This window comes from Bacillus rossius, chromosome 1, assembly GCF_032445375.1.
Source record: "Bacillus rossius redtenbacheri isolate Brsri chromosome 1, Brsri_v3, whole genome shotgun sequence".
In the NCBI taxonomy this organism is placed as follows: Eukaryota; Metazoa; Arthropoda; class Insecta; order Phasmatodea; family Bacillidae; genus Bacillus; species Bacillus rossius.
Genome location: NC_086330.1, coordinates 223,471,278 through 223,484,373, shown reverse-complemented (window position 1 = coordinate 223,484,373; position 13,096 = coordinate 223,471,278). Strand labels below are relative to the sequence as shown.

Sequence of the window (13,096 nt, the reverse complement as noted above, 5' to 3'; positions counted from 1 at the left end):
ATGTACCAGATCAATGGACCGCACCCCACCCCGGAGGGCCCAAAGGCCAACAGGCCTCTGGCCCGCCTCCTGGCCGCGCCCCCAGTATGTTCGTAACAGTAATACAGGGTGTATCAAAATTCATGTTACAGCGCTTGAGGGTATAAAGCTCTTATTATTTGCAAACATTTTTGCCAATAAACATGTTGCCGGAAACGCGTAGTTAAGCCCCTGTAGCCCCAGAAAGAGTCAGCGTAGGCAACCCGTTGTAGAGTGTTATGTTGTGGATGTGCGGGCGTTCGAGTAGAGAAATTTCCTTTTTAATCGTGGCACAGATTTTAAATTCACTCTGAAATCAATCACAGCTTCGGCTTTGTTTTACAACATTGAAACTGTTGCATACGTTTTAACAACGTGACAGCCTAAAACAACGGCTCAAAAACACGCCCACATTAAGCAACACAGAGGTGGCAACGGCGAATCATGTTTTCACGGATACGCTGGAGCATGTGTGGAGTCGACCTTATGATTTTGAACGCTTCAATGATTCGCTGAGTAAGCTCTTCTACCGTTTCTACTGGATAGCGTAGATAAGCCCTTTTACGTAACCCCACAGAAAGAAATCTAACGGGGTTAGGTCCGGTGACCTTGGCGGCCATGTGACAGGGCCCGCTCGTCCAATCCATCGGTTTGGAAATGTTTGGTTTAAATACTCTCGCACTTGCAGGGAAAAATGGGGTGGTGCCCCGTCATGTTGGTACCACATCACACGTCGGACATGCAATGGAACCTCTTCAAGAAGACCTGGTAGTTCGTTCTGAAGGAAGTGGAGGTATCCGGCGCCGGTAAGTCGTGGCAGAAGAAAAAAAGGCCCGATGAGTACGCCGTTAACAATACCGGCCCACACATTAACTGAAAAACGTTCCTGGTGAGCAGTAACACACATTGCATGCGGATTGACATCATTCCAAACATGACTGTTGTGCGAATTGAGAATAGCATCTTGAGTGAACTTGGCTTCATCGCTGAATAAAACCGCTAACTCGGAGTTCCTCAATACTCTTCGAATGTACCAACGAGAAAAGGTCATGCGAAGAGGATAGTCCGCCGGACTCATGTGTTGCACACTTTTTGAAGGTGGTATGGGTAAAAGAGTTGCTCATGAAGAACTTGCCAAACAGCCATTTTGTCAGCGTCCATATCGGAACCTTCTTCCCTTGTGCTTGTATCCGGACTCTCCTAAAATCTCTGAAGTACATCTGCAAAACTGGGAGTACGAACCCTGCGTGGAGCACCAGCATTTGGTCTTATGACGGCACATGTACCAGTACCACGCATTCGCTGAGTAAGTCTTGCAAACATGGTGTGAGCTGGAATCCTACGACCCGGATATCGTTCTTCGTTCAGACGACGGGCGGCTCGTCCATTTTGTCTAGCTTCTTCATAAACAAGCAGCATGTCCGTGTACTCACTAAACGTGTACTCCATTGAGCTCCACTAAAACGTCGCCCTTTTCAGAACCAGAGCGAAAGAAATTACACCACGGGTTTGCTTGTACGACAGAACAGTCAACGACAGACCACCAGTGATATCAAAACACACTACAACACTGCGATGTCACGCTGCGCAGTGCTATGGCACGGCACGAACGGAAGAAAAGAGGTGAGGGGGCCACCAACAGAAGTAAAAAGGGGCGGGGGTCAGCATTCGACATCGTACAGTCCTCTCGAGCGCTGCCCGGCGTCGTAAACACGTAATTCATCACAGCATCGTCTGTCTCACACAAAGCCCAACGGGTTGCCTACGCTGACTCATTCTGGGGCTACAGGGGCTTAACTACGCGTTTCCGGCAACATGTTTATTGGCCAAAATGGTTGCAAATAATAAGAGCTTTCTACCCTCAAGCGTTGTAACATGAATTTTGATACAGCCTGTATATCTTCAGTATCAGGTTCTGAACAAGAATAGGTAGGGCTGAAGAATACTTTACAATATCCAGAGAAGTAAAATAACGCACTTAAAGTATTGAATACAATATGGTAGGTAAAATATTTAGCCTATGATATTGAGTTCTATACTTGAATAAGTAAGGCTGTAGTACACAAGATACCAGAAAGACAGTTTCATAAAATAACACAAATTTTGTGCAAAATGTATGAATTCGTCCTACTCAAAAAACCCATATTACTATGCTTTGGCCGTAAGAATGTAGGAGTGGTGATGATATGAGTGCCACCATGTTGGTGACATAACTAAATAAATAAGCTCACCAGACAAAAAATTAGTTACACCTAGAGAAATCATTACAAGCGTAATTTAATACCATGTAACTCAGCCTCTGTACTTGATAACCATCTGGATTCAGATAGGATGTGCAGGTACGCAGCATCCATTTTAAGCCACTCGCTGAGGATTTGATCGTGCAATTACACCAAATTGCAGGGATTCTGATGTCTGCGTTTTACCCTCTGTTCCAACTTGCTCACAAATTTTAAATGGTGTTCAAGTCAGGTGATTTTACAGGCTGATCGAGATGTATTAGAGCAGGGGGGGGGGGGGGGGATGTTCATAAAACCAGTCACAAATGCATCCAGCCCGATGAACTTTGCTGTTGTCATCTTGAACAATCAGGGTATCAATAGCATACTCATCATGCAGTCATTCCATGTCAAAAAAACACACTTTTAATAAAATTTTTACCTCACCATTTTAGATTTTAATGAAATTTTGCAGATGTTACCTCCATACAGACTAACAAAAATATAAAATTTTAGAATAATATATCTATCTATTTTGAAAATATTGTTTTGTAAATTTTCGAAAAAACACTCAAAAACGCACGTCAGGCATATTTTAAAATTACTATAACTCTTCTCCAAATTAAGTTATAAAGGTGAGACAGGTGTTATTTTTCAGCATTTGGTATGGGCTTTCATGTGATATGTAACACAATAATGTCTAGAACAAAAAAAATTTTCAAAATAATTTTTAAAATTTAAATTTTGGAAAAAGAGCATTTTTAATTTTTTCAAAAAATTCTATAAAATTTTTTGTACAAATATTAAATTGTCTACAAAATTTCAAATTGGAGAGTTAATGGGTTCATAGTAAACTTAATTGGTCATCGTAACCATATTTATACTTTACCCAATTATGATATTTAACCATTTTTATAATTATAATAAGTTATGTTGAAAGTATAAACACATAAAATTGTTTAAAAATCACTAATAACACAATTGTAATTAATTCTAGTGCTACACTTTGCTTGTCTCTGATACAGGATTTCAAAGATTAGTTCAGACAAGCAACCAGCTACTGGGGATTCCCCTTAATTTGCTTTGGGATTTCCCTAGCTTTGGGATTCCCCTTACTTTGGGATTCTCCTTACATTGCCTTGGGATTCCCTTAGCTCTGTGATACCCTTGCTTTGCCCTGGGATTCCCCCCTAGCTCTTTCAGAGTACTGTACAGTAGTGGTTTCAGCTAGCTTATGCTAGGAGTCTGTATTGTTCTGATGTAGTATCAAAGTTGTTACTACAAGTATCAGTGCTAAGCCTATATGAAAAGTGACCATTTGATTTATATTATTGGTGGAGTTTAATGCATTCTGAATTGAGAATGTTGATATTTATTTTTAAAAAGGTAATGTGTTCATCATGATAGTGACTGAAACCCTATGAAAAGGTGGGCAGTTTACGGTAATGGCTCTCAGTGAATCATTTTTGAAGTTACAGTGTTTTAATCCATTATCAACATTAGGAACAAAGAAAATTAAGGAATGTTACTAGTTGGATGTGCAGTTTGTTTTCTCGATTGCCAAAGGGAGCAAAAATTTGTGATAGCTGTAGAATATAAATTACAACATTACAAACTGCTGCTGCTTCTTCTTCTTCTACTCACCAGGATAACGAATCAAGTTCAGATTCTGATAAAGATCCCAGTTTTTCTGCACCCTCAGAGGTGATTGGTTCATTAAATATTTCACTACAAGGGCTAGGAGAATCTCCTATTAATAGAAAAAAATTCAAATCAAAACGTTATTCAACCAGAAAAATTAAAACAATTGACTCCACAATCAAAAGGAAACTTTTTGAGTTGCCAGATAATTTCTCTGAGGATGATGGTGAAGATTTAAAGGAATCAGTTTTGCAAAACCTCAAAGCCAATTTCTTGAGTTCTACTAGTAGGAGCAAGAAGTTAATGATATTAACCTGTTTACCACCAAATTGGGTAGTAAGAAAAATAATGCGAGAGTTTGATGCGCCAAACTACATGGTAGAAAGTCCTAACACCAAACCAGGCAAACACCTCTCAGAAGATGTAGTTGAAGCTGTCCATTTATTTTATGAAAATGATGAAGTCAGTAGAGCGATGCCTGGTGTTAAAGACTGCATAACAGTCAGTGAACCTAATAAAAATAAATAAAAAATATCAAAAAGACTTATTTTGTGCAATCTGAAAGAGGGATACACTTTATTCAAGGAGAAATTTCCAAATATTAAAATAGGTTTTTCAAAATTTGCGGAGCTTCATCCAAAGCATTGTATTTTAGCGGGTTCTAGTAGGACACATGCAGTGTGTGTATGTACAATCCATCAAAATGTCAAATTGATGATTGAAAATGCAAGATTATGTGATTTAACAAATGGAGAATTCAAAACTTACAAACATTGCCTACCAAAAATGGTATGCAATCCACCAACAATAGATTGCAATATTGGACATTGTACATATTGTCCTGGTACTGCAGCAATACGGACCATCCTTGAGAAGTCATTTGAAGAGCACCTGATACGAAAGATCACATTTCGGCAGTGGATTTCAGTTGACCGTTGCAATTTAGAGACACTGCAGAAATCATCAGCAGAGTTCATAGATTTACTCTGTGACAAGCTGTCACTCTTAATCCGCCACGACTTTATTGCAAAACAACAGACCTCTTTCATGAATCACTTAAAGGAAAATTTAAAAGAATCTGAATTTGCCATCACACTCGACTTTTCAGAAAACTACAGTATGGTTGTACAAGATGAAGCCCAGACTTACCACTGGACTAAGGGACATGCCTCAGTTCACCCGTTTGTGATATATTATAAAGGAGAAAAAATAATTGAACATTTGAACTACGTTGTAATTTCTGACTGCCTAGGGCACAATACAGTTGCTGTTTACACATTTAAAAGAAATTTGGTTGCTTTATTGATTACAAAATAAAAAACGTTCCTCATAAGTTCTTTTACTTTTCAGATGGGTCTGCTGCCCAATATAAAAATAAGAAAAATTTCATCAATGTGTTTTCACAAGCAAGACTTCAACATATCAGCTGAATGGCATTTTTCAGCCACATCTCACGGTAAAGGGCCTTGCGATGGAGTTGGAGGTATGGTTAAGAGATTAGCAGCTAAAGCTAGCTTGCAACGGCCCTACCAAAACCAGATCTTGACCCCTTTCCAGCTTTATGAATGGGCAGTAGAAAATATTTCTGGTATTAATTTCACTTTCACTACACAAGAGGATTACATAGTCAGAAATATTTTTAAAAGATCGTTTCAATCAGGCAATTACCATCCAAGGAACTCAGCAATATCATGCATTTATACCTGTTGACTCAAGAACATCAAAAATTACTGTGAAAATATTTTCTGGAGCTACACATTCATCACAAGTAACTGTTACAAGATCACTAGACAAACCGCAAATAGGAGATGTAAAGGGCTATACTGCAGTTGTATATGACAAGAACTGGTGGCTAGCTTATGTTATGTAGAAAAACGAAGCAATTGATGAAGTGAACGTAACATTTCTCCACCCTGCTGGACCATCACCATCCTTTTCTTATCCAGGGAAACCAGATGTATTATGGATTCCTCTCACAGATGTGTTATGTACAGTAAATCCTGTGACACCAACTGGAAGAATTTATGTGCTATCTGAAAATGACACTTTAAAAACCAATGAGGAATTTTTCAAGTACTGTAATTGAAAATTGCAATCAAACATGTGAGTGCTAATTTCCTTTCTTCAATTTATTTCTCATTTTAAATTATTGTGCAGAGGAATCTTGCATATATTGTACTTCAGCATAAAGTATTTCTCATTTTAAATTAAATTCCCTTAAAATTTAATTAAAAAATTGTTCAGTTTAAGATACCTTCAGTGTACAGAATATAATTATCTGATTTTTTTTTGGTGTATTTTATAACAAGATTTTACTGTATTCTGTTATGCTTTTCTTTGCTGCCAACATTTAACCTGAGGTTTGACAAAAAGGGCCTTTGTTTTCAATTAATTTTACTATGAACCCATTAACTCTCCACATTGAAACTTTGTAGACAATTTAATATTTGTACAAAAAATTTTATAGAATTTTTTTGAAAATAATTAAAAATGCACTTTTTCCAAAATTTAAATTTTAAAAATTATTTTTGTTCTAGACATTATTGTGTTACATATCACATGAAAGGTCATACCAAATCCTGCAAAATGACATCTGTCTCACCTTTCTAACTTAATTTGGAGAAGAGTTATGGTAATTTTAAAATATGCATGTCATGCGATTTTGAGTGTTTTTTCGAAAATTTACAAAGCAATATTTTCAAAACGGATGGATATATCATTCTAAAATTTTATATTTTTGTTAGTCTGTATGGAGGTAACATATGTGCAAAATTTCATCAAAACCTGAGATGGTGAGGTGAAATGGGTGTGTTGATTTGACATGGAATGACCCTGTTGACTAAACACCTGATCATCCAGAATGTTTAAATAAACATGCTGGTTCATGTTAGTGGTCACTGCAGTGAACGTACCCAATCCACGATACAAGAAACACCTCCAAAACATAACAGACCCACCTCCGGCTTGAACGTGACCCTGCACACATCCAGGAAGAAATGCTTCATTTGGCCTTCGGTGCACTCGATTACATGCGTCATTGGAATACAGGAAAAAACATGATTCATCAGATCACATTAAGTTCCACCAGTCAGCTACTGTCCCCATTCAATGATTTCTAGACCATTGCAGATGTGTAGCTTTTATGTGCCTGTGTGAGCAATGGCCTCTTGCATGATGGCCAACTCCCAATGTTAATTGCAAGCAGTTCCCGTCGCAATGTTCTCTCGCTAATAGGTTGGGATGGACATTCGTTCACGGAATGCAACAATTCCCATACTTGCCAACTTTTGAAATTCCCAATCCATTAGAAAAATTTTAATTGTTAATTTTAGCATAAATAAAACCTGAAAATTTGGTTACTCTAAAATTAAACCTGACAAATAATTAAATTTTGTACATTTTATACTATCGGCCAGTCAAAATATTTTCAGAGAAAAAATTATAGCTTTAAATTACCTGAAAAATCTACTTTGTAAATTTCATAGTTCAAACACTTCTTTTAATAATAGTACTTTACACAATATTTCACCCATCAGCTGCACTCAATTCATCTGGTCATATCTAGGTGTATACTAAAATACATTAAATTATTTACAACCCTTCTTTACCAGCTATTGTTTCTTACGGGAAGTGCTTAAGTGATTCTGCAGTTTTTTTATGGCAGGTGTGACTATGAAATGTGTGAAAAAACGCTCTAATGACGACACTATTCAAATTTTCAGTTTTCACAAAATAATTCTACGTTTTCTTTTTTTTCTCACCACTTTTCATGTTCTGTTGTTTTGAGATTTCGCCATGATTCTTAGTGTCTTTTTTCCCCAATGTGCAATGGTTATACCACATATCAAACTGTCCAGAAAGCATAAGAATTATCTTTATCAGACTTGATAACTTATGGAAAGTCTTCCACATACACGGCTCTGAATGCCTGGAAGTAAGTACTGCTTGTATTAAATAAACTTTAATATAATCGTAATGATGCACACATCAATAAATAATTATTTGCATAGCACTAACTAAGCATAAAGTTTTATGCAAGCTAAATAAAACATTGAATCACTTAAAAATTTTCATCCAAACAACACAGCCATTTTGTTGCACACTAATTCACTCAAAGACTTCAGACAAAGCCAAAGACCAAAAGATAAACAAAAAAAATGAAACTACCGTCATTTTGGGCAACATTTATAATGAGGAAATATTTTGTTGTCTGGTTTTCCTTCAAAACCATGAAATTGTAAACAAATTTGGAATATACGGTTGGCAAAAGTGAGTTTTAAAGCTGCTGTATTGTCTAACCGCATGGTTGTTGGAATCTTTGTTAATCTTGTCAGCATTAGTTTTTATAGTAACTAATCATTTGCTTTTTTTTATATGTAAATAAATTGTAAGGTATGTATTATATAAATGTATACATTTTTTTCAGCTACAACTGCTTCACTGCATTTTGAACAAAACCAGTAAACAAAACATAACCTCAAAATGTTTAAAACTTTTGTAGATCCTATTTTGTGTTGGGGGTATCTTTGATAGTTTTGTTGGGAGTCATTCCGTGTGAAATCACCAAGGCGTGGTTGCTTGACCATTTTAGAAAATTTTAATATTTTTACCCAATAAAGTCTTATCAGTAAATAGCTCAAAACTATTTTTATTTAATTTTTATCTGCCACCATTTTGAATCAGGGCTCAATTATCTTCGCTACTGCGTGCAAAAATAAGGCCTCGTAGAGGTTTAGTTGAAAGTTTATTGTTGGGCTTGACTAAAAGATAGAAGTTCCTTGTCTTTACTGATAAAAAGAGACCATTATAGGCTTACATAAAATATATAAAAATATATTAAATACATTTGGAAAACATAAGAAAAATGACCTTGAAATATGCCAAAATATTGAACATTTTCAGCAATTTTCATTACCTTTTATTAAGGTGACTTGGGGTTGGAACCAAAAGACCACATTTTCTGTGTAATGACTACGGCTAGAGTACTTTCCAGCTGTGTTGAGTTAAAGTAATGGTTTTAAGCCCTTCCTGCTTTTTTTTTAGCATCAAAATTTCAAAATGTTCAAATTTTGCTAATTTCAAGGTCAAATATCTTAAAAGGAGGACCGGATAAATTTTTTCTGTTCATGCCAAAAAAAATACATCTATTATTGATTATCAAAATAAGCAAGTTTCATTTTGTGGTTCAAACTGGTTTAAAAGTTAGAGTTATTTGAAACATGTGTTAAATTGCTATACACGTAAGTACACATATTTCAACAGTTGTTCGTGTTTTCATATTATTCAAAATGGTGGCAGATAAAAATTAAATAAAAATAGTTTTGAGCTATTTACTGATAATACTTTCTTGGGTAAAAATTTTAAATATTTTTAAAATGTTTGAGCAACTATTAATTTTAAAATTCAATGATTTCACACGGAATGACTCTTGGGGTGACAGTGATATTTAATATTAGTATGCCAAAAAAAAAAAAACAGAACATCAGAAAAAAATTATCTTGCTGTTATAAGTTTTCCAGGCGAAATTAAAACATTTTAAGCCCAGTTCAACAGGACTAGTCATGGCTGGATGGAAGCAAAATGTTTCACTAACTGGTTTGAATCCATTTTCATTCCACATGTGAAACGTCTTGAGGGCCGAAAAGTGCTTATCGGCGATAATTTGGCATCCCATTTCACTGAGGTGGTGTTACGCCTCTGTGATGTTAACATTACATTCACGTGCTTGCCGCCGAATTCTACGCATATCTGCCAGCCACTTGATGTGTGCTTTCCTTTAAGGCCTATGAAAATAGCTTGGAGAGCAGATCTTACAGAATGGAAAATGCAGCATCCACGTGAATTCACTCTATGTAAAAAAAAGTATTTCCCTCTTTGTTGGCTGAAGCATTGAGGAAAATGGACAAGACAAAGTCCAAGGGAAATGCAGAACGTAAAATTGGCACTGTGGCTTGAAATATTGCAAGCGGATTTGAAGCTATTGGTATTGTCCCGCTAAATCAATAGAGTACTGTCTATAATTCATCACAAGAGTATAGTTGACGAAGGTGCAATTAATGACTCTCTTGTAGAATTTTTGGAAAAGAAACGTTTTCCGGGCGCGAACTAAATTATGAACACACGTACTAAAAAGAGGAAACTTGTTGTAGAGCCAGGAAATAGAGTTTCTGCACCTGTCAATGATATAGATTCTTCTATGAATGAAGAGGAAGTAAATTTTTATGATGATTCTGATGACGAACATCATGACATTGAGATACATGCAGTAGAAGATATCCTGCCTGAATATGCAGAACCTTGTGAAGATAATATGCAACCAGGAGCATATGTTCTCGTCAAGTTCCTGTCTGGAAAAAGGAAAACGGTTCACTTCAAATATGTATGCATAGTCAGTCAGTGCTGCATACTGGTACCGGTAACAGTAAAGAATATGAAGTTCTGGCATTAAAGTCAATGGATACTAATCAATTCGTTTTCAGTCCTCGAAATAATGATGTGCCAGTAGTAACATGAGTGACATCATTGCAGTGCTTCCAGAGCCACTACTCATTTCGTGAAGTGATAGACTAAGATATCACTTCAATTTTACACTGGATGTTAAAGAAATTTAGGTGGGGACTTTCAAAGGTTCTTGCTACAGTGGGGCTTTAGACTTCAGTTGGTTATTGGCCGTCGTAGTGAATGGGGGCTGTGTCTATGTGCGTGTGTTGCTTTGTGACATGTTTGTAAAATGTGTGCTTCATAGTTTAAAATTACCACTCACTATACGAGAATGTTTTCAGTTTAATTGTAATTAATATCATAACATCAGAATATAAGGACCAATGTTTTAATGTAGGTATTGGACGAGTATGTTCCGGGTGCATCGTACAGTTTTCAGAATTATGACATGAGTGATATTACTGCAGTGCTTCCAGAGACACACCTATAGCTACTGCAGGTGATATGCTATACTAAGACTTCCATTTTATAGTGTTATATGGAACCAACTGCTAACTTTTAAAAAGTGTGATTCAGCTTGAGCTAAATTCTATTGTTAAGTTACAGCCTTGATTTCAGTTTATTTTTAATTAATATTCTATAAAAACTTAGGGTAAGGACCAAGATTTTGGTGTTGTGAGAGGCAAGGTTATTCACTGTCTATCAGTAATATTTGAATACCGGTAATTTATTTTGTGCATTTAAAATGTAAAGTTTTTCCAAAATGCATAGATTTCTACCATCATAAAACTCCATCATAAAGTTAGGTATCAATGTCACCCCTTATACAAGAAAAAAAAAATGTTTTCCAACAAAACATGTTGACAGAATTTTCTCATTGGGTGACATTGATAATGTGAGCAAGTAACAGTCACTTGAAAGCTTTTTCCTAAAGGGTATCAAAGGGTGTGACTTTGATAGGCAGTTATTTTTTTTCCAGTTAAACTATAAATGGAACATTTTTGTAAACTATTATACATTTTTATTATTAAGAATTATTTCACTACAAAATAAAACAGCTCTAACAAAAAAAATTATTAATAACAATTTTTGAGCATAAAAAATTATTTTCCTAATCAAAGTCACCACAGTTGACGGTACGCAATGATTCACTTGTATCAGCCAATGGAAAAATTAATGAATTTTTTTGTTTGACCTTTTTATCCTATCACTGATACAGTACCAAACTCTTGTTACATTTGCTGTAGTTTACCTGTAATTTTCCACTCAATATTTTTATAATTTTTAAAGACTTTAACCTCACAATTTCCCTTAACTTCATGGCACTGCCCACTAGCAAGTTTTTCGGAACACAGGAGGAATTTCAGATCCTGTTTTAGGGTAAAATGAGGTAGGTATGTCTAAAATGTATAAGAATACAATATTTTGGGGGGAAAACATACAAAAAAGCTGATAAACTATAAAATTACTCACAAAATTATTTTTCTCACTTGTCATCTCTAAATAGATATGCACATAACTTCTTTAGCTTTCCTAGGTTTTAAATTACCAATTAAGACTAGGTACATACGAGATTACTGTAAAACTTACCATACATACAAAAATTGGTTTCCCATGAATATTCACCAACGTCATAGATAAAGTATTTGAAATCTGCTTGAAGATACTTAATAAGAGTCATCGCGTGACATCTTTCCCAAACTTCTTGTAAACACAAAAAATCAATGTACGGAAACTGTGATATCACACTAGCCAATTTGCTTTCTATAGTCCACGTGGTGTCCTTGGCGTGCTCATAGGCAATAGTATTCAATACTGGCTTACCAGAATGATCCAAAATCTTCTTGGCAATTTGAACACTTCGACGAGTGCTATCGTTTATATTATTCAACTTCCCAAGAAATTCTGATGCAAGGAGAACATTGGCCGTGCAAACCGAATAAATATTATGTTGTGAACATTCAACTACTGTGTATTTTTTACGTAAGTATTCATGTGAATTGTTTTCCAAACAAACGAATGTAAATCGGTCTTGTTTCCAAGCACGAATCTCGCATAAAATAATCCACAAGATAGCACCAATAAAAGCAACGGGCAAAGTTAAAATGAAAATCACTGCAAAGAGTGGCCCAAAAACCAGGCAGTCCTTAATCTTCTGTTTCCCGAATTTTTCATGTATTGTTGAAATATAAGATGCAAAAAAATTATTGAAAGCTATAAGACATGGCCGCATCAAAATGTAACAAACAACATCTATGAATTTCGCAATTCGATTAGAGTATCTGTTTGAAACAAACATATTTCATTTCATTTATTAACAACCCAACACAATAAATGCAAACCTCAGTCAATAACTATTTGTAATTGAGATAGAGCAATAGTCGGCATCCATGATGGATTCTCAAAATATCTCTAAACGAAAACATTTACCGAAAACAGAAATTTCCAGAAAAGAATTCTTAAAAATTAATTACAAAAGTAAAATAAATTCCAGTTAAAGAAAAAAACAGATTTACACGAAAAAATCACAACCTCACACAATATTCACTATTATTTGATAACTGCTTAAGACTGGAAACATTTCAACTTAAAAATTATATTACACTAATTTAAAAAATAGAGGATTTTCAAAAAACAAAATTAAAATGTAATTAAAGTTGAACTAATTAAAAACCAACAGCAATATGATAACCATACACCCAAAAATAATATGAAAAAATACTGCAATCCATGATTATATTGTGGATAGGTAGATAATAACTATATTTAGAGATAAC

At 35.4% G+C, this 13,096-nt stretch overlaps 1 protein-coding gene across 1 annotated transcript in view; it reads right to left on the bottom strand.

Annotated features, from left to right (window-relative positions):
* Positions 1-12,793, bottom strand: part of LOC134527322 (sphingomyelin phosphodiesterase 5-like) — a 112,118-nt gene extending 99,325 nt beyond the window's left edge. The window contains exon 1 of the mRNA XM_063359891.1: positions 11,910-12,793. Within this exon, the coding sequence (XP_063215961.1) occupies positions 11,910-12,618 (709 nt within the window). The 5' untranslated portion in view covers positions 12,619-12,793. The remainder of the gene's footprint in view (positions 1-11,909) is intronic.
* Between the last annotated feature and the right edge of the window lie 303 nt (positions 12,794-13,096).